Source organism: Urocitellus parryii, chromosome 9, assembly GCF_045843805.1.
Source record: "Urocitellus parryii isolate mUroPar1 chromosome 9, mUroPar1.hap1, whole genome shotgun sequence".
Taxonomy (NCBI): Eukaryota; Metazoa; Chordata; class Mammalia; order Rodentia; family Sciuridae; genus Urocitellus; species Urocitellus parryii.
This window is the reverse complement of record NC_135539.1, coordinates 65951689-65974300: the sequence shown is the minus strand read 5'-3', so window position 1 is coordinate 65974300 and position 22612 is coordinate 65951689. Positions and strand designations below refer to the sequence as shown.

General features: G+C 36.3%; 1 protein-coding gene across 7 annotated transcripts in view; it reads left to right on the top strand.

Moving 5' to 3' along the window:
* Arhgap21 (Rho GTPase activating protein 21) overlaps positions 1-6834 on the top strand; it is a 135659-nt gene extending 128825 nt beyond the window's left edge. For all 7 annotated transcript variants that reach the window (XM_077803031.1, XM_077803030.1, XM_026401187.2 and 4 more), the window contains 3 exons: positions 97-202; positions 2084-2115; positions 4372-6834. In XM_077803031.1, the coding sequence (XP_077659157.1) occupies positions 97-202; positions 2084-2115; positions 4372-6063 (1830 nt within the window). In that variant the 3' untranslated portion in view covers positions 6064-6834. The remainder of the gene's footprint in view (positions 1-96; positions 203-2083; positions 2116-4371) is intronic.
* The last annotated feature ends 15778 nt before the right edge of the window (positions 6835-22612 follow it).

Here is a 22612-nt window from a genome sequence, read left to right as displayed (position 1 = left end):
TCCATTCAGTAATGTATCTTTTACTAAAAAAATGTTGTTTGAATTTTAAAATATCTTTGAAGAGATGATGAAGAGATCTTTGTTTGTTAACCATAGACCTCAGTGCAGGAGGAAAACACAGTAGACTCCCAGCCAGTGCCAAACATAGATCATTTACTCACCAACATTGGAAGGACAGGAGTCTCCCCTGGAGATGTATCAGGTAACTCTTGCCTGGGCAGTATTTTGCTCTAGGTTAAAAGCTACATTCTTGTAACATGAAAGAACAAATCAGTCATGAGTAATAATTCACTATGATTTTATTCTTTTTCTTTTTTTTCCTTTCTACTAATAAATAATCTTCCTTTTCTGATTGATCTTAATTATCTTCCAGTGCCTATAATGCCATTGACAATGCATGGAGTTGTAATGTTTGTCAGAATGAAAATATGAGGGAAATGAGCATGCAAACCACTGTTTTGTTCTTTTTTTTTTTAATTCACAGTTTCCATGTAATAGTCATCACAAGGTAAAACAGATATATGCTACTGAATATGTGGTTGCTGTGATGGCAGAAAGTATGATCTAGACTGTATATGTAGTTCTTATTCCTGACCTAGAAGTTCTGTTTAAGAGCAACAAGTTACATGTGTCAAACTGCTAATGGACACCATTCTCAAATACAGTGTATTATCTGTCACTATAGATATCACAGTAAAAGTCAATCTCTTTGACCTTTATTTTCTTCTGTTTCCTATTGCCACCCTAATGCTTGGTTAAGTATTAGTTTTTATAGGCTCTTTTGATGAAAAGTTTCTCCTGCCAGACTGTTGCACTAATCTAGCATGTTGTTTCACACAATGTTCTCCCTTTGTCTCTAGTTCTTGTTTTAGTCCTAAAGGGTTTTTTCAGCACTTACTGACACAGGCAAATCTATACTGATGTTGAACAGGCGAAGTGGGAGGAGTCTATCACACGGTAATGTCACTAGTGGATTCTGTGATGTCCCTGATGGACAGCTGGAACTGTAGAAAGAAGGAGGATTGTTGTCCACACTGTAGCTGCCTTGTCTGCAGAAACCCCCGATTCTTGTAAATGCAAACACAGTTGATCTGTGGTGTAAAGTTTCTCTTAAGAATATTGTAAACAGATCAATACTACTTTCTTAAAAGTTTTTTGCTGTTTCTTGTTATTTCTGAAGCAGACCCTGAGGAGAAATAGCATGGTATGGTCTACCAGTTCTTAAAGTCATAAAGCATTTAGCCATGTGTTAAAAGGGGTGTGGCATGGGGCTCAGCTCATTAATTTTGAAAAACAATTTCCCAGAAGTTGAAAGATAAAATTTCAAAATTCGTATTATTCTAAATAGTGCTAGCCCCGTTCTACCCTCTTTATAATTGTATAATCTGAGTTTTTGCCAGACAGTAAAATTATGGTCTCCATTTTTCCATTTCCATAATAGCGTCTGTTAATAGATAATTATAAAACTGGTAGCAATTTAACCAAACTAGTCAAAAAGATCCCTGACGTGAAAATGGGGTCTGAAGCACAAAAATCAACATTATCTAATAAAAACCAAAGTGACCTGGTAGCAGGATTATCCTAATGCCTCTTTTTGTATCCATATGCATACAGTATATGTTTATAATATTTAAGTCTGACAAAAATAAACAAATACACCAATATGAGTGTTTCAATTTGTAGCTAGGATAGCCAACAATCTTAAAAGTTCTACATTGTGTATCAGTTTCAGATACAGGATGTGGTACATGATATAATTCTTAAAAGGTCTTCAAGCTTCTTTATTGCTAGATTTAATATTTAGAAAATAAACATTAGTGTTTCTGTTTTTGTTTAGTACAGGGCTCCTTTGCCATTCCTATCATTGAGCTGGTTCTGCCTACAATTCACAGCATCCTTTCATGGCGGTGGCTTTCTGTGGTGCAGCTTGCATCTTTGTGAGCTCTGACTATCCACTGTGTTCTGTTGTTTTGAGTTTTGCTTTCACATTTGTTCTGTGCCTGTCTTTTCCATAAGTTTTGCATTGTTTGTTGAAAGCAGGAAAGATTGGCTAATACTGACCATGTTTTATTTAACTTCTCAGATTCAGCCACTAGTGACTCAACAAAATCTAAGGTAAATTATCTTTTTGTTTTATACAGTTTAGAAATATTTGGGGGGTGGAGGAGGGGATTGCTTTCTGGCTGATGTTATGAGCCAGAACAACAAATTCCAATAAATAGAAAAATTAGTCTTAAACTAGTACTGAGTTGTGAGTTAGAAAACTTTCCAGAGTTATTCCAACACATACAGAATTGGAGAGAATGATATGAGGTACTCCTTATCCATCGTCAACAATTACCAGTCCTGCTGCTTCTGTGCTAACATGATATCATTTTATCTGTAAATAACTTTATTAGCATTATGAACTTCTGTTATTACTATACATTGTTATAGAAAATGCATATATTCTTGCCTATTTGGCTTTATTGTTAGTATTTTTACATAATTTTTATTCTATTGATAGTAACACCAGATTACACTTTTTTTTTTGAGCAGTTTATAGGAAATTCTTATGTAGCATTCTTACAAAGTGTTTTGGGGTGTGGCCTCCATGGTAAGGTGCTCTCCTAGCACGTGTGAGGCCTTGGTTGGGTTCAATCCTCAGCACCACATAAAAATAAACAAATGGAATAAAGGTATTGTGTGCAACTAAAAATAAATGTTTTTTGAATCACTGTGTAGACTGGTGAGACAATAGCAAACTAGAATTGTATGATTAAATTATAATTCTAACAGAAGTCTGTTTTTATCACCAGTATCACTTAGAACTTTCACCATCTTTGTGCTCCTAGTGTTTATTTTTAAAAACCTGAAACCTACAGAGAAGTTAGAATAACACCCAACCCTTTTACCTAAATTAATCTCTTGATTCTATTATACATAAACACACTTTTTTCCCAGAGTCATTTGAGACTTGCTTGTACAAGGACATTCTTCTATATAATGACACTATAATTATACTCAGGATACCAACATTAGAATACATTATTATCTAATGTACATTTTCTACACAAAGGATTTTCTTCCATTTCCCTATCTAGATGCAGTCAGGTTTTATTCCTTATATTTCATTGTTCTAGATTAATAAAAGTCTAAAGGGACATGACAGTTTCCAAAAGTTTTTGCCAGAAGAAAGGATTTTTTTGAAATCTCTGCCTTTAACATGTTTCTTCATCTAAGTGGTGGTCTACCATACCCTCAATGTAGTGGGTGTCCAAATGCTATAACTACTTCTACCACTTTCTCAATTGTTAAAAAAAGAAGTCTAGTCCCTTGTCCAGTGTCCTATACAACAAGCTAGATAATGGAACATCAGGTCTCCTATGTCCTATACAACAAGCTAGATAATGGAACATCAGGTCTCCTAATTCAGAGCCCAATCACAACCATTATCCCCTCTGGTCTTCATCAGAGTGTGAGAAAATGTGAGTAACCATTTAAAATGTAATGGATATTTAGGAAATCCTTTATAACAGGAAAACAAAATCCTATTAATTTGTGATTTGATCCTTTTTAATGTAGAAGCCTTTTTAAAAGACCTCATTTTCTCAGTTTCACTTGTCTAAAATTTTTATTGAAAGAGAAATATAATTTCTGATCCATTACTCAGCATACTTCCTGCCTCCCTATCTTGTTGTGTGCTAAAACAAGAATTTATTGACCCTTGTCCCCAGCCATTCCCTTAGCATACAGACATTATAAACAAACTAAATAGTTGTAGAAAGGACCTATTATACATAAAAGATGACTTTACCAATAATGGTACATTTAAATGATTCCATGATAAAGATCAAAGATCCTTTGACCTTATGTTATTTGAGATTTTTCAATTGTGTTGTTACCATTAGATAAATGAAGGCATTTCTAACCTGGTATACTAAAGCAAATACCTGAAGATTCAATCTAGCTGAACCAATGGAAATCTAGTTTGCTTATACGATACTGTCAAGTATCTGTCATATGTATTTTGTAGTTAGAAAATTGAATTCACCATAAAATGTTAATGGCCTATTTCAGTATATTATATTCAATTTTATTAGAACATTATTTAATTATTAAACCTATGTTCCAGGTGAAAGAAGCAGGGAAAGTCAAGTACAGGAAAATTAAGAATCAGGAGAGCTATTTGCCTCTCAACACAAAAGTGTTCCCTGAAAGACAGATGTAATTGAGTTATGACTTGGCAAATAAATACAACCAGGCAAGAGATGGGATTGGTGGTTAAATAAAAATTTGTCTTTGGCATAAGTTTAAAAGGGGGTATAAAAAACAAATTACAACCAGCATGGTTCTTTTGTTCACAATCTTATTTCTCTGCTTGCTTCCCAGGGTTCTTGGGGATCTGGAAAGGATCAGTATAGCAGAGAACTGCTTGTGTCCTCCATCTTTGCAGCCGCTAGTCGCAAGAGGAAAAAGCCAAAAGAAAAAGCACAACCTAGTAGCTCAGAAGATGAATTGGACAATGTATTTTTTAAGAAGGAAAATATGGAACAGTGTCACAATGACATTAAAGAAGAGTCAAAAAAGGAAAGTGAGACATTAAGCAGAAAACAAAGGCTCATCATTGCCAAAGAAAATAGTTCTAAGACAGACAGCACAACAAAAGATGAGAAGACATCTCTACGAAAAGAGAGCACACCATCTGAAGAACCCTCTCCACCACACAATTCCAAACATAACAGATCGCCAACTCTTAGCAGTCGTTTTACTATCCTGAAAGAGAGCTCTAAATCACTTCTCACACAAAAGTCCTCCCATTTTGAAGAGACAGGGTCTGACTCTGGCACTTTGCTTAGCACATCTTCCCAGGCTTCTCTGGCAAGGTTTTCTACCAAGAAATCCACCAGTCCAGAACCTAAACATTGTGAGTTTTTGGCCAATGTTGGCACCATCACCTCAGATTATTCTACTACATCATCAACTATGTACTTGACTAGCCTCGACTCCAGTCGACTGAGCCCTGAAGTACAGTCTGTGGCAGAAAGTAAGGGAGATGAGGCTGATGATGAGCGAAGCGAACTGATAAGTGAGGGGCGGCCTGTGGAGACAGACAGTGAGAGTGAGTTTCCTGTCTTCCCCACAGCTTTGACTTCCGAGAGGGTTTTCCGAGGAAAACTGCAAGAAGTTACTAAGACAAGCCGTAGAAACTCAGAAGGAAGTGAAGTAAGTTGTACTGAGGGAAGTTTAACACCAAGTTTAGAAAGCCGGAGACAACTCTTTAGTTCACATAAACTTATTGAATGTGATACACTATCCAGAAAAAAGTCTGCAAGATTCAAGTCAGACAGTGGAAGTCTGGGAGATACCAAGAGCGAGAAAGAAACACCTTCAATAACCAAAGTGTTTGATGTCATGAAAAAAGGAAAATCAACTGGGAGTCTACTAACACCAACCAGAAGTGAATCAGAAAAGCCAGAACCCACTTGGAAAACGAAAATAGCAGATCGACTAAAGCTGAGACCCAGAGCACCTGCAGATGATATGTTTGGAGTAGGGAATCAAAAAACAAATGCCGAAACTGCTAAAAGGAAAAACATCAAGCGCAGACACACACTAGGAGGACACAGAGATGCTACTGAAATCAGCGTTTTGAATTTCTGGAAAGCACATGAGCAGAGTGGGGAGAGAGAATCTGAACTTTCAGCTGTGAATCGATTAAAACCAAAATGCTCAGCCCAGGACCTCTCAATCTCAGACTGGCTTGCCAGGGAGCGCCTACGTACGAGCACATCTGACCTTAGCAGAGGAGAAATTGGAGACCCCCAGCTGGAGAACCCTGGCACATCAGAAACACCCAGGACCGAGACAACTTGGTCTTTGCAATCTGACACTGGCAGTTCTTCTAGTACTTTGGCTTCAACAACTAGGCCCCATCTTTCCATACCACCACAGTTACCTGACCAAATAAATGGAGAAAACTTCCAGAACATGAGCCAAAATGCTAGTTCTGCAACTAATGCCCATCCTCATAAACTGTCTGAAACCCCAGGGAGTAAAGCACAGTTTCATCCCTGTCTTTAAACTGGGGGTATGTCCACTCTAGCAAATAAAAAGCTACTGTTACACATTTCAGTAACTCTGTAAATATTTTCTTGTACCAGAATTGTTATTATGCAGCCTTCATTTGGGCTGGTTTCATCATTTTGCACTGTGAAATAACTTTACAGTGCATTACTACAGCCAGAAGAACACATATATATTTAAAAATATATTGGATAGTTGTATACAAATGAGCAAGGTATTTGTTGCAACTCACTACATAGTATATACCCCGAATTACTGAGAAAATCGCTGACAGTAGTATGCAGCAAATTTGTTCTTTTGGTTTCATCACTAACAAAAGTGCCTCATCATAAAATCCATTTGATTTTTAGGGTGCCATATTGTTAAAATTAGATAACTTACATTAAATAAATGAATGCATTTTATTGGTAATAAATTTCATTACATTTACCAGTTTTAACACAGGTGGATACAGAACTTCCATTCTTTAGTCATTCCAGGTGGATCTGAGTTTTATATTCAAACTTTTAATACAGTTTTTGAGTTTTGTGTGACTTGAATTTTTAATCTTTCTGTAAAATACGTAACTTAAATGAACATATTATATGTGTATCTTTTCTTCAGATACCAGATTTGATATAAATGTTGTAACATAGGTGTGTAGATAGTGGATCCTGGATGGAACTGGCTTCTTTATTGAGAAGAATATAATTCTGCATGAGGACCTAATGATCCAAACCTGTGTCATGCCTGTGTGCATACCCAATTAAACACTGGAAATAAAAATTGTTTTGGTGAACTTTGCATGGTTTCTGTTTTTAAATGTTACCATTTATATAACTCATTAGCCCTAATTTTTTAAAAAAATTACCTACTACGTTTATACATTCCATCTCTATATTGCTGTGGCTGGCAGAGATCCCTTATAAATACTTAAATTAGCTTAACCTCACTTCCATATACATATTTAACTTTTCTTAAAGAACTTTGAAAAGAACATGAATTCTGGAGTTATTTGACTCAATTCTTCTTAAACAGTTTGTCTAATTTACATCTCACTGCTTTTGTTCTCTCATAAACAGTGACAATATTCCTACCCCATTTAAGGGGACTTATTAGATTTAAATGGAACACCGTTCCAAATATAGTGTTTGCCACACACTAGTTGCAAAACAGATTAGAGCTATTCATAGAAATAATGATCACAGAAATTCTCAGAATGTTAAGGCTGAGAAGGACCTCAAAACTCATAGAATTCAGAGTCTCAACTCTCTCAGACCCAACAATCCTATTCTAAAAAGATTCTGAAATTCTCTATCATGAATCATATTTAACGTATCCACATCTAAATTTGGATATATTCAACATACTTTGTGATATAGATCGATTCCCTTACTACAAAAGGAAAAGAGTTTGTAACATTTCAATATGCAAACAAACATTCAGGCACAACTACATTATAAAAACAATGAAGGAGGTCAGATGTTTTCAGATAGAAAGATAGATGGATCGATTGATCACAAGGCAGTAATCAAATGGAGGCATACCATGAACCTCTTAAACATCCCTTGGCAGATAGTAGAGGCCTGAGAAAAACAGCACACTTTTGCTTAGATTACATGGCAGGTGTATTCTTGGAAAAGTTGGTATTATTAAAACCATCAAAGACTCTTTTCAGGGGCTGGAGTTGTGGGTCAGCAGTAGAGCACTCACCTAGCATGTGAGAGGCCCTGGGTTTGATCTTCAGCACCACAAAAAAATAAATAGAAATATTGTGTCCAACTACAACTAAAAAATAAATATTTTTTTAAAAAAACTTGCATACATTTGAAAAGTTAGATGCAGGCTCAATTATATTTCATTCATTCTGCTCCTACGTGTAGTATACTTACCTGTTTGGATTTTGTTGGCTGTGCATTTTTTAACTTCCTGAGATGATTGCTTAGGTTGTTGGTTTTCTTTTTTTTTTTTTTTTTTAAAGAGAGAGTTTTAATATTTATTTTTTAGTTTTTGGCGGGCACAACATCTTTGTATGTGGTGCTGAGGATCTAACCCGGGCCGCACGCATGCCAGGCAAGCGCACTACCACTTGAGCCACATCCCCAGCCCAAGGTTGTTGGTTTTCTAGTCCCATTTTCTACTATCTGTATTTTAGGCTGTATACTGTATTTATTTATTAATTTTAAAACATTTTCTAGTTTCCATTCTGATTTTCTGAATTACTGGGATGTATGTTTAATTTCCATACATTTAAAGGCTTTCTAATTACACTAATGACTAGCATGATGCTACTTGGTCACTGAACATATTAATATTGTTTTCAGGCATTTGAAATTGAGACATTAATTTTGATCCAGTATATATCAGTTTTGAGAAATGTTCCATATCTATATGGAAAGAATATGTATTGTGTCATATTGGGTCTACGTTAGATTGATTAGATCAAATTCATTAATCATGTTTTTCATATCTCCCAAGTCTCATGATTGTAGATTTGTCTCTCATTTTTGTCTGTTAGTAACCTAACTTCAAAATATATAAGGAAAAAAAAAGTGAATTTAAGAATTGTTATATCTGTCTTCATGTGGATTAACTTTCTGAACATAGAACATTCCTTGTTATCTCTACCAAAGATCCTTGCCTTAAAGTTATTTGCTATAATATTAATATAGCTAATGTTTATGTAATTTTTTTTTCATTCTTTAATTTCCAGTCTTTTTGTGCTTATATTTCAGGGCTGATCTCTTGTAGCAGCATCTAGTCCCAATCCAGGAGTTCAAAATCCAAAAAAATCCAAAGAGGTCTGAAACACAATTTTTTTTTTTTTTTAAACAGTGACACGAGGCTCAAGAGTTTGATTTTATAGCATTTTGGATTAGGGATGCTTAGCCAGTAATATCTATGTGAATTTTCCAAAATTTGAGAAACTCAGTTTGGAATATTTCTGGTCCCAAGCATTTTACATAAGGGTTACTTAGCTTCATGTTGAAAATAGGTATCCCCTAAACTCAGATCATTATAAGTAGATTTTTTAAAAAATTAATATCTAAAAGAATGTCAGGCAGGAGAATCACAAATATGTGGGACATAATGCAGTTCTGTGGAAATTTTGATACTTCTGTCACACTCAAGCCTCCAAGATGAAATTTATTCTAATAAAGGAATATGTACTACTATAATTACTGTTTTTAGTAAATTTTTAAATAATGGTTTTTCTAAAAGCACTCAGCCAGAAGATTGTTGGCTTTAAGTAACCTGATTTTACATGAATAATTCATGATTTACAGTTATTCAAACTGAGTACCCTCAGTCCATTTAAATTCTAGTCTCACCTCAGTAACACTGATGTTTAGAATAGGTTCATCTCATAGTGTTTTTCATTTTTGCCTTTATAGCGGGTCCCCTTATTGGATAGAGAGATTCCAAGACCTGCAGTGGATACCTGAAAATGAGGTTAGTACCTGGTTAAATCACGTACATGGTCAGATGCCACCATGGAATTTGGGTGAACAGTGGGACCACTGTACAATGGTAGTCCCTTAAGAGTATAATGGAGCAGGACAATTCCTATAGTCTAGTGACATCATAGCCATCATAAGGCCGTAGTGTGAAATCTTATGTGTTTGTGGTGATGCTGGTATGAACAATCCTGTAGTGCTTTCCATATGAAAGTACAGCATACAAATATGTGTGGCACATATTTGTGTTAACTTTTTATATACTTCCTAGACTTTTATTCATTTTTTAATTTACTCCTATAAAAATTTTACTATGAAACACTACACTGGCACCAAGTTATGCCAGCAGTGGTCTCCTACATCTCAAGTTTACCACATCTCTTCATTGCATCAAGCAGCTTTGATTGACCTTTACCATCTAGGATTGTATCCATGGCATTCACCTGATAAAGTCACCTAACATTTCTCAGAACATATCCTGGTACTTAAGCAACACATTATCGTATTATATTTTTTATATACATACTTATGATAAAGTTTAAATTAAGCACAGTAAGAGGCTCAACAATAAATGATCATAAAGTAGAATAATATAATGATAGCTATAATGAAAGTTACACAAACGTTATCTTTTGCCCAACTGCCAAGGGGCAGGCAGCATATGTGTACAGCCTGGATACACACAGGGGCTTGTTTCATGATCCAGGTGGAATGGAGAGGAATGGCACAATATCTTATGCTACTCAGAACAGCAATTTAACTAATGAGTTATTTCAGAAGCTTTCCATTAATGTTTTTGGTTGACCTCAGGTAATGAAGTAGATAAAGGGAGTGGGGGACTTATAGACTTTTTAATAAAAATGCTTTGAGGATTTTTTGCTCAAATTTAAGAGGTATTTTATAAAGTACCTGCTGCTTTACTGCAAGATAGGACACAGTATTTGTTTAGGGTTCATTGATTGAAACATTCGTGCTGAGGTGGAGCTTCTGGCCTCTGAAGTTGACAGATGAAAATATATGGAGATATTAAAAACTCACATTCCTTGATTTTTCATAAGGTCATGTGCATTCTTGAACCCTAACCTCAACTCTCTCTAATGCCACACCCAATGGTGATGATTCCAGATGACAGCCCTGACCTTGCTACTAGCCAACCATGTAACTTTAGGCAAGTCACTTCACTTCTCTGGGACATAGTTCTCTGATGTATAAAAACCACTGAATTAAAACGGATGATCCTAGGGGCTGAGGCTGTAGCTTAGTGGTAGAGCACTTGCCTTGCAGGTGTGAGGCCCTGGGTTTGATCCTCAGTATCACATAAAAATAAATAAAGATATTATGTCCATCTACAACTAAAAATATCTTTTTAAAAAATGGATGATCCTAAAGTAATTTCCAATCTTCCATTCTAGGATTATTCTGTAGGCTATAGTATTAGAGTCCTCTAACCATATTACCATCTCTTTGGGGGAAAAAGGGACTGTTACATCACCCACAATGCTAACATTTTGTAATACTTGCATCAGATCTTATGCAGTGAAGTAGGTATTTGTGATAGCTTTACCCCATTTTCTTACCCTTTCCAGGCACATTCCCTACTTCTCCTCCCAATAGACAGCCCTATTGTGAACCTCTCTCTCTAGTCCACATTTTATAATTATGTGACCATAGTTATTGATGTTTTTAGTTCATGTAAATTATCTCATAGAAGTTACAGCTTTGGCTTGCTCTTTTCACTCCACAATGTTGAGACCTGTCCTTATTGATATATATTGATCAGTTTATGGTCTGATTTTTCTCTTGGGGATGACAGTGGTCATCAATGTGGTCTTTTTGTGCTTACCTCATTGTGTGCACACAGTGTCTTCGAGCCTCTGGGTTGTAAGGGACAGACATTTTCAAATTTACTAGGTTTTTGCCAAATCCATCTCTTAGGTTGTACCAGTTCACCATCCATTATACGCTGCCATGTAAGGATCCTCATCTGGGGACACCCTGAACATATTAGGCTTTGTCAGGGTTTGGAAGTTTTTTGTTTATAACAAAATGGAACTGAGATGATCCCCCACTGGTGCGCATTTCCTACATGACTAGGCAATGGCATTTTTCACATGTTTATTGACAGTTCCAGTTTTCCTGTGTCAAGCATGTTCATCTCTCATCATTTTCCTGTGTTGTTTGGGGAAAAAAAAAAAAGTTCTCTGGATGTTAATCCTGATTGTAAATACTTTCTTCAATGTAGGTTCACCCCCTAACCCTTGCATCTTTGAGGTAGTTCTTTCCAAAGTTTTTTTTTTTTTTAACTTAACCAGATGTATCAGCTTTTAAGTGTATATTCAGACCCACTTAGAAGTACTTCCATAATCACAGGCATGAGTTATATTTGTTTTCTACAAGTCTTCAAGTATGGTTTTCACATGTCTGGAATTTATTTTGCAAATAATGTGAAGTAGAATGGCAGCCCTGAACCCCCATGAAAATTGATACATTCTATGTTCCAAAAGTTTGGATCCATGAGTTATTATTGCAAGAAAATAAAAGGTCCTTACTTGACACTTCACTGTAGCAAGCTGAAGAGATTCTATCCTAGTAAGCAGCTTTAACAGAACAGGAAGAACTGGTTGTAATACAGCAATCTCAGGAAGAGGAGTGTGGCACTAGGAGCACAACTGTTACCCAGACCTCAGAATAGCATTTTAGGTGAGAGTAAAGTACAAAGCAGAAAAAAATTTTTTTTTTCTTAAATTTGTCCAGCCATGGGACTGAGACATAGGATATGTCCAAACCTTTCTGACCCAAAGCAGTTACAAAAAAAGGATAATAAGAACCAGAGGTTTAGCAGTTGAAAAGCGTGTTGACACACTGAGTTCTATAAAAGCTTGCTTATAGAGCTATAAAAAAACCAAAACTGTCCTTGATTTTATAGTTAAAAGATAACAACAACAACTCCACCAGAAAACATCTAGAATTCATAAACAAATTCAGCAAAGAAGATATAAAACTAACACCCATAAATCAATTGCGTTCGTATACACCAATGATGAATCGGCTGAAAGATAAATTAGGGAAACTATCCCATTCACAATAGCCTCCAACAACAACAACGAAAAGACACTTGGGAATCAATCTAACAAGAGGTGAAAGATCTCTACAAAAGAAAGAAATTGAGGAATACCTTAGAAGATGAAAAGATTTCTCATGTTCTTGGATAGACAGAATTAACATTGTCAAAATGGTCATACCACCAAAAGTGCTATGAAGATTTGAAGCAATTTCTATTAAAATTCCAATGATGCTTTTCATAGAAATAGAAAAAGCAGACATGAAATTCATTTGGAAAAAGAAGAGGACCACAATAACCAAAGCAATCCTCAGTGAGAAAAGCAAAGCAAAGAGGCATCACATACCAAGTATTGGGGCTGGGGATATAGCTCAGTTGGTAGAGTGCTTGCCTTACATGCACAAGGCCCTGGGTCCAATCCTTAGCACCACCAAAAAAAAAAAAAAAAAGAAAAAGAAAAAGAAAAAGAAAAAATATGGTGTTGGTACCAAAAACAGACATGAAGACCAATGGTATAAAATAGAAGACTCAGAGACAAACCCACATAAATACAGTTATATTAGATGACAAAGGTACCATAAACATACATTGGAGAAAAGATAGCTTCTTCAACAAATGGTGTTCAGAAAACTGGAAATCCATATGTAGTAGAATGAAATTGAACTCCTGTCTCTCACCCTGCACAAAACTCAAGTCAAAATGGATCAAGGACCTAGGCATTAGACCAGAGACCTTGCGCCTACTAGGAAAAAAATGTAGTCCTGACTTTCTATCATGTTGGCTTAGGAACTGACTTCCTCAACAAGACTCCTAAAGCCCAAGAAGTAAAAGCAAGAATCAATAAATGGGAACCGGGGTTGTGGCTCAGTGGTAGAGCACTTGTCTTGTACATTTGAGGCACTGGGTTCTTCTAAGCACCACCAAAAATAAAAAAGTAAATAAATAATAAAGATATTGTGTCCATCTACAACTAAAAAATTTTTAAATCAGTAAATAGGATATCAAACTAAAAAGTTTCTTCACAGAAAAGGAACAAGACCATGAAGAAAGAGCCTACAGAATCAGAGAAAATCTTTGCCACCTACACTTCAGATAGAATATTAATTTCCAAAATATATAAAGAACTCAAAAAATACCAAAAACAACAACAAAAATCCAAATAACCTAATCAGGAAATTGACAAAGAAACTGAACAGGCACTTCACAAAAGAAGAAATACAAAGGTCCAAATATATGAAAAAATGTTCAACATCTCTAGCAATCAGAGTAATGCAAGTTAAAACTTCACTGAGATTCCACCTCACTCCATCAGAATGGCAATTATCAAGAATACAAGTAATGAGGGCTGGGGTTGTAGTTCAGTGGTAGAGTGCTTGCCTAGCTCATGTGAGGCCCTAGGTTCAATCCTCAGCACCACATAAAAATAAACAAAATAAAGGTAGTCTGTCCATCTACAGCTACCAGTTGCAGCATTACACAGGCCGCTTCTTTATCATTACTTGTGTTCTTTTTTTTTTTTTTTAAAGATTAACGATGATGTGGAGGAAAAAGATGTGCTTATACATTGTTGGTGGAACTGCAACCACTATGGAAAGCAGTATGGAGATTACTCAGGAAACTTGGAATGGAACCACCACTTAACCCAGTTATCCTATTCCTCAGTATATACCCAAAGGAGTTAAAATCAGCATACTACAGTGATGCAGCCATATCAATGTTTATGGCAGCTCAATTCACAGTAGCCATGAATCCAACTTAGGTGGCCTTCAACAGAGGAATGGATAAAGAAAATGTATTTTCAATGGAATATTACTCAGCCATGAAAACTTATTTTTGCCAGTAAATGGGTGGATCTAGAGACTATCATGCTAAGCGAAATAAGCTACCTCCCCACAAATAAAAGACAAATGTTCTTTCTGATATGCAGATGCTAACACACAACTGAGAGGGGGTTGATGTTCATTGGATTAGACTAAGGGGAATGAAGGGAAAGGAAGGCAAATGGGAATAGGAAAGACAGTAGAATGAATCGGACATAACTTTCCTATGTTCATATATGAATACACTAATAGTGAAACTTGACATGTTCAACCACAAGAATGGGATCCTAATACGTTATACTCCACATATGTAAAATATGTCAAAATATACTCTGTTGACATGTATACCTAAAAAGAACTATTTTTTTAAAAAAATCCTCAAAATATGTCTTGAAAGGTTTAAAGAAATAAAAAATGGCCACTCTGAAAATCTAACAATAAAGCAAAACCAACCAACCAACATGCTCATATGCTCCTTTGAAGTTCACATAGATTAGTTGGCTTTAGATTTTGAAGTAGGGTTTTACCCCATAGGTACTGTCACTATGCCTCAGATGTCTGCACTATGATATGGTGCTCTCTCTATAGATTTCTTGGATAATGTTGAAATGGTATTGTTTCATGGTGGATTTTTAAACATATAAAGTCAGTGGTCAATGAAGTCAACCCATATTTTCTTGAGAATAACCCAGCAAACATTTGAAGACTTTTATGATGTTTACCATATCTTATCTTTTCCATTTTAAGCATTCTAACCTTTTAATGTGGAAGAATGGAAAAATCTTAGGTGGATTTTATCTCCAAGTGAGCTAGGGAGTTCAAACCAATTCTGTTTAAAAATGAACCAAATTGACTTGAAAACTGAGCCTAACCTCCCTGGGCAGCACCAATTGAGATCTTCCACATCCAAAACATCACAATTTGGTGGCATGTGCCATAGTGAATTGCCCTTGGTTATGGTTCTATCCAGTTTATGATTGTTGAACTGAAAGAAAATAGTGGGTTTTGGAAATAAAATCTATGTGGGCTCTCGAAAATTCTGTTCTCATGAGCTGATGCTATGTCCGGAAGCCCCAGGACCTCTGCTCCTTACTTCTAGTACAAACATTACCAAAGCACTTCAGGAAGCACACCTGGAGGATCGCCACAACTGTACACTCGAAGAAACTGGCAAATTCAAGTGTACCTAGAAACTAGTCTATGCCTTTAGTCTATGAGGGCTCTCTAGCTATGGGAGATAATTTTCTTCATGATACTTAAAAAAAATTTTCATTTCTGACAGTAACTAACATACAAATATTAGCATTTTTAGGAAGAAAGGGCAGATTCACAGGAAGAATTCCACCTCAGTAATGCTTTCCTTAAGTACTGTTCTGGCCACTATAAATCATCTTTTCAGCCTTTCTCTGAGAAATCGTCTGAACCACACAACACAGGAAATGCTTTGAGGAGCGATTCTCTAAATTCCCCCAGGGATGGGTGCTACATCTCCAGTCCCATTTTAGATTCTTAGAATTTATTCCACTCCATGGAAGTCATCATACATATTTTAGCAAGCATCTTACAGTACACCTTTCACCAAGATAACAGGGCTAAAGAGGCCACATACATAGATTATATAACAGCAAGGATTTGGGTGCCAGGGTGCTAACAAACCGACTTGAAATTCTGGCTCTTATCAAATTATAGCTCTTATCAAGGATTAAATAAGTCATGTCAAGATTTAGAGACTGCCTGCTACATAAGTGCCATAGATGTTAGCTATCAACGGGAATGGGAGCCCCACAAGGGTGGAGGTCTTGGTCTTTGGGGTTTACTGTCTGTTGTATTCAAATGCTTAGAACAATGGCAGGAGCATAGTAGGCCCACAGAAAATATTAATTGAATGAATAGGAGTCATTTTGAAAGCCTAGATTGAGAAAAAATCATACAGTTAAAAATAGGGTGACCATATACTTCATCATCATCTGTTGGTTTGCATTGTGTTGTTACAGCAATATAGCCGAGTCGTCTGAGAACATTATACAGGGTTCTATCTAGCTCACAGTCCTGGAGACCCATGAACTTGGTACCAGCATCCTGGTACCTGGAGGGCTCCACTGTCCATTATAACATGGCAGAGAAGTGGAGAGGGAACCAGCCCCTCAGAAAATGCCAAACACATGGGGTAGCTTCGCTTTATATCAACCCCTTCTCCCAAGAATTCACTCCTTGAGACCAGCATTAATCACTTCTTGAGGGAGGTGCCCCTACCTCAACACTAAGTATCAAGACTCCAGTACCTGGAACATCTGGGGTACACACTCAAACCATGACATTAGCCAACATTGGACATTTTTTCAAGTAAAGGCTCTTGGTCCAGGTGACAGTGGTTTTTTTTGTTTGTTTGTTTGTTTGTTTGTTTTTTTGCATGTGAAATGGGGATCTATGTACTGAATGTGCCCTGTTTTCCCACTGACTTGTAATGTCACCTCTGCCATACGTCACTTTCCTAATACATGCAGGACTACTTGGGGCTCAATATTCTATTCCATTTGTCTAATCTTCTGGCCCTACAACACACTTTATAAATCTTGGAACTCTTTTCCCCCATTTCCTCTAATCTAGGATATTCTAGTTCTTATGAGCTCCCACATGAATCGTATAGTTCAATATGATATTGCCTTCATTTTTCCATTAGGGGTATTGTCTTTTTAATTTCTTAACTTGGGTGCTTAAGCTGAGTAAGCTTTATTTTCAGGCTTTCTTGTTTTCTAATAGAATTTGGATCATGCATTTCCCTCTAAAGAGTATAAATTTCATCAAAACAAGTTTTAGTCCTAAGTATTTTTTATGTTCCCATTGTGATTTCTTCTTGACACATGTGTTATTTAGAGGGATGCTTTAAATTTTCCAAAGATATGCTATTATTCTGGTATATGTTTTTGCAATGTTTCCTAAACTTTTGTGATAGATTATGCGATCTATGTGACCTTAGTTCTTGGCAGTTGGTTGAGGTTTGTATCTAATCTGTTTTAATGGATATTCTGTTTGGAAAAGTATGTTCTTCAGTTACAAGACACTCGCCATCCTACTATTTCCATTGCAATCTTAAACTTATACCCTTTCTGATTTTTGAAATTATTACTTTGGAGGCTGCCCCCTAGGATGATGGATTTTTCAGTTTGCTATTGTTTGCTTGTTTTTTCCAAGTTTAGCATTGCTATAACTTCCTGCCTCTTGTGATTACATAATGGCTAAACTTTTATCATTTTCTAGTAATTCTTTTCATCTCTATTTTAACTTAGTCTATTTGGTATTTTGTCTTATATTAATTTAAATATTTTAGTCTTGCTTTGATTTGTATATTTCCCACCCTTGCTGTATTTTTCCCATGTTTAAATCTTTAGCCTTCCCTGGTGTCTATTAAGTTGCCTTTATAAATGCCACATGGCAACATGAAAGCTTTGTTTTGTTTTTAAATCCATCTGATGAACTTCCATTAGTCTTTTTCCAATGATACACAGAAATAAATGAGTAATTATTAGCTGTTGAATTGTCTATTTTTTCCTTTTCATACTTATTTAATGTGGATTGACTGATATAGTCTTCTTCTTTCCATTTTTATGTGCTTAATTTCTACCCTTTCTGTGGATATTCTAGAAACTTTAATATGCATATTAAACAAATTTCAAGTTAATCAAAAACTTCTTCTCAAGTAATACAAAGATCTAAGCATACCTTTAATTTCCCTTGTTCTTCCAACCCATACAGTAACACTTTTCAGAATTTTATTTTTATTTTTTACTCCATGAATTGGGCAGTATGTTCTTTGAGTCAAGGTCAGGTCAGTGGTTAGATTTGCTCACATAGATGCTACGTTAAGTAACCACGCTCCTTCTTGCATTCCGGGGCTACATTCTAGGACCATTTACATTCCACCTGAATTTGTCCTTCAGAAGATCATGGAGACTGTCATGCTGGTTAAATAAGCCATTCCCAAAAAACTAAAGGCCAAATGTTCTCAGATATGTGGATGCTAACACACAATAAGATGGGAGGAGGGAAGAACAGAAGTTCATTGGATTAGACAAAGGGAATGAAAGGAACTGGACACGACTTTCCTATGTTCATGTGTGAATATTTGACCAGTGAACTTCCACATCATGTAAAACCTCAAGAATGGGAGGTTATACTCCATGTATGTATGATATGTCAAAATGCACTCTACTGTCATGTATACTAAAAAGAATAAAAAAATTTAAAGAAAGTTCATGTGCAGAGAGTTGTTCTCAGATTTTATTTCTTAGAGTATTATTTTGTTCTTTCTCTTAAAAAAGCATGTTGCCAGATACACAATTATAGGTTGATAGCAATATTTGGAGTTGCTAATATAGTCTCTCGATTTTGGTGTTGCTATCAATCCTCAGTCTGTGTAAATCATCTTAAGTTCTCAGAGGGTTTCAAGATTGTCTCTGTTTGGTGTTCTGAGGCTTTGCTCCAATGTGTCTAGGTATGAATTGCTTTTTATTGCCTTAGGATTTATTTGGCCTTATGAAACAGGATTGGTATCTTATCAATTCTGGGAAACTTCTCAGCCATACTCTTCCATTCTATCATTTCCCTTAAGAGCTCCTGTTAAACGATGCTAAATTTACTTACTGTACCCTCTATAGTCCTTACTCCATTGTTCATATTTGACTTCTCATTTTTCTGTGCTATATGCTAAGTTTTTCAGTTATTTTCCAACTGTCTCTTTTGCTTCCAGATATGTCTAGTCTGTAAATTTTAAATTTCATGTATCTCATTTGTAGAAGTTCTGTTTGTTTTTAAAGACAACCCAATTTTGAAATGTTATTTACATCATATTTTAGACCCTATTTCTGAAAAATATAAAACACATTTATATTATCATGACTTCTAGAACTAGACCACTATCCTGGCTTCAAATCTAGACTCTGCCATTTATGAAGTAGGTGGGTTTGGACAAGCTCTCCAACTTCTCCTTTTCTCAGTGTCCTCACATATAAACTGAAGGAAATAATAACAATCTCGGTCTCAATGTGTTTCCTGTTATTATATTTTGGATCCGATGATTTCCATAATTCAGTTTTAGCAGATCTGATTCTTGATCTGTTTCCAGTGACTCTTAACAACGATGATCCATTTTCTCAAAGCATGTGTTAGGTCTCTAGTCATACAAGAACAGTAGACTTATAATTTTACATCATAGTTGATCTAGAAAAGTAAATGTTTGTTATGGTGTATATGGTTCATTTAAATAAATTTTTTTAGTTGTAATTGGACACAATACCTTTATTTTATATATTTGTTTTTATGTGGTGCTGAGGATTGAACCCAGTGCCTCTCACATGCAAGTCAAATGCTCTACCAACTGAGCTACAATCCTAGCCCTATGTGGTTCATTTTGACATACTGAAATCATATGTGTATCCTCTTCCATGTTTGACAATACCCAAAGGCAATTTGAAGATTAAGGGAGAGGAGTAATCGTAAACATTCCATGTCCATTTACACTGGGACTTTGGAAGTCAGCATAAGATTCACAGTTTTCGGAGTGTTTTTGAAAAGGAGCCTTTATCTTAAGAGTTGGAAAATAAATGGCTATGAAGAACCTCGCCAGAATCACTGCAAATCTGGTGATTGCATATTTCACCTTCTGTGATTAACCCCTGTCACCAAGAAACTGTTAATGGACAATAAGCATTGGTATTTTTAGATTTTATCACTGACCAAAAAAAAAAAAAAATCAATCTCCATTTCACTTTTCAAGAAAACAGAAAGAGTTCTAAATTTGTCACTTGTTCATTATCTCTATTTTGTTTGGGCCAAAATAAACAAGTTGAAGAAGCCTAATAATATTCCTCTTACACTATGTTGATCTTTTTAATAACATTCCAAATATTTCCTCCTCATGAATTCTTAGGAAGAGAAGTATCCATTTCCTCTCCACTTCCCATAAGCAACCTGTTCTGAAAGTCTAAGTACATCCCAGAGCACTGTTTAGCTATGGAGTAATGGGGTGAGTCTGGGCTTTGATTTTAGACTTTAGTGGTTCACAACAGTTGATTCTTATTGATTGGCAGACATTTCTCCTTCCCACAATTGACTCATTTAGACAGAGGGATTTATTCTCAAAGCAGAGATGAGCAAAATAATCTCCTTATGCTTATAGATTTCTTATGGAGGGTGGTTAGAAAACAGAACAAAAACTCAAAACAGCTTCATGTGAACCAACCATGGAAATGGTTACGTGACTTTTTTTTTCCCCCTAATGAGTGCTGTATTATGTTTTTAAGAGAGATGATTTTGTGTGTGTGTGTGGTTTTTTTGTTTTGGTACCAGGGATTTAACCCAGGGCTGCTTTACCACTGAGTTACACCACCAGCCCTTTTTATTTTTGAGACAGGTTCTTGCTAAATTGGTTAGGGCCTTAAGGCTGGCCTTGAACTCGAGATCCTCCTGCCTATATCTCCCAAGCCACTGGAATTACAGGCATGCACCGCCACACTCAGCAACATTTTAAATATTAGAAAATCATATTGTTTCCCCTCCTCAGCCCATTTGAGCTGACACCATGCAAACACAACTCTTACGTCATATAAGTGTAGCTTAAGCATTCTTTCCTTCCTTGGTCCCTGGAAGGGGTTGCAGACTGAAGGTCACTGCAACAAAACTTGATAAGCTCCACCCGGACGTCATTCCCTGTGTAACCTTGTCATGTTCCATTTTATACACATGTCCTCCGGCTATATCTCGTGATGGCTTTTTTGGGAGGGGTAGGGAGGTAGGGTAGTACTGAACCCAGGGATGCTTTGCCACTGATCCACATCCCCAGCTTTTTTTAGTAGTTGAGATGGGGGCTAAGTTGATTAGGGCCTCGCTAAGTTGCTGAGGCTGGATTTGAACTTGTAATCCTCCTGTCTCAGCCTCCCGAGTTTCTGGGATTATAGGCATGAGCCACCACACTGGGCTTCTGATGGCTATTTCCAGTGTGCCCCCTTCCTCATTTCTATCTCATGTGGTCTTTATGGACCGATTACTTGCTTATGGCCATAAGACACAATTCAAGATGAACAAAAGGATGTCCCATAGAAATCTAACCATTTAAAAAACTCGAAGGTCTGACAGTGCTAGTGCCACACTCCCAAGGGTAGAGACAGGCAGCAGACATCCTTAGAGAACCTGCATGTGCTTCCAGTTTGCTCAGCCCCATGGACCTGTCTCACCCTCCTGCCTGGGCTCACTTCACATTGGTGTTACATTCTTCACTTAAAGCTCCAAAATACTATCCTGACTCCTGCCATGATTGAAATCTCCTTGACCAGAGAGACTCTACCCAGTCCCAGTCTCAGTGTCCAGTCAGGGGTAAGAATAGGAAAGGACAATGGAGATGGACATTCTTTTGACACATCTGCTTCCTTGATGCCAAACTGACGTTTTCTACCACTTCCTGTTGGAGGATAGCAGCTAAACTCGAGGTGAGTATATTTAGAGTACTAAGAACCATTCTAAGCTTTTCATGCACATCATCCCCTTGAGTTCTCACAACTGCCCTAGTGAAGCACATTTGTGGCACAGAGCCCTGGTTATTTCCCAGCACCGTTCTTTTTTTTAATTATTTTTTAAAAATTAAGTTTTTATTTTAAGTTAGCATTACTTTAACAAAATTAAAATTTTCCGACACATTATACCTACAGTGATGATAACTGTAAAACTTTTTAAACAAAAGATATTTAACATTTTCATCTCAGAAGTTAGACAATTCAATTTGTGACTTTGGATAATGTGTTTGTTTTCTTTTATTTTTGTAGTTGTTTTTCCATTTTCAAACTCAAGGCAGAAATACATGCTTATATTTCTTCCACAGGAAGACTGGGGCTCAATCAGGTAAAGTTTACAAACGTATAGCTTCCTGTGAAAGTTTCTATTACAACATTATAAGAATCTTTAAAATTAGAAGCATTTTCCTGGAGTTGGTTCTCAAAAGTACAGCACATGTTGGGGGATGGGCTCCAATAATCTGGTGGAGACAGGAGTGAGTTCATTAAGGATGGGACAGAACCTATCTTTCTTTTTAAACAAAGATGATATTTTGTTCCTCAAAAAGCAATCACTATTTCATGCAACTCCTCAAAACAATCTTCTGCTTAAATGGGGGCTTTTGTTTAGGAAACTGAGACTCAGGAGGCTAAGGTCTGTCCAAGGTTACACTGGTGGGTAACTGT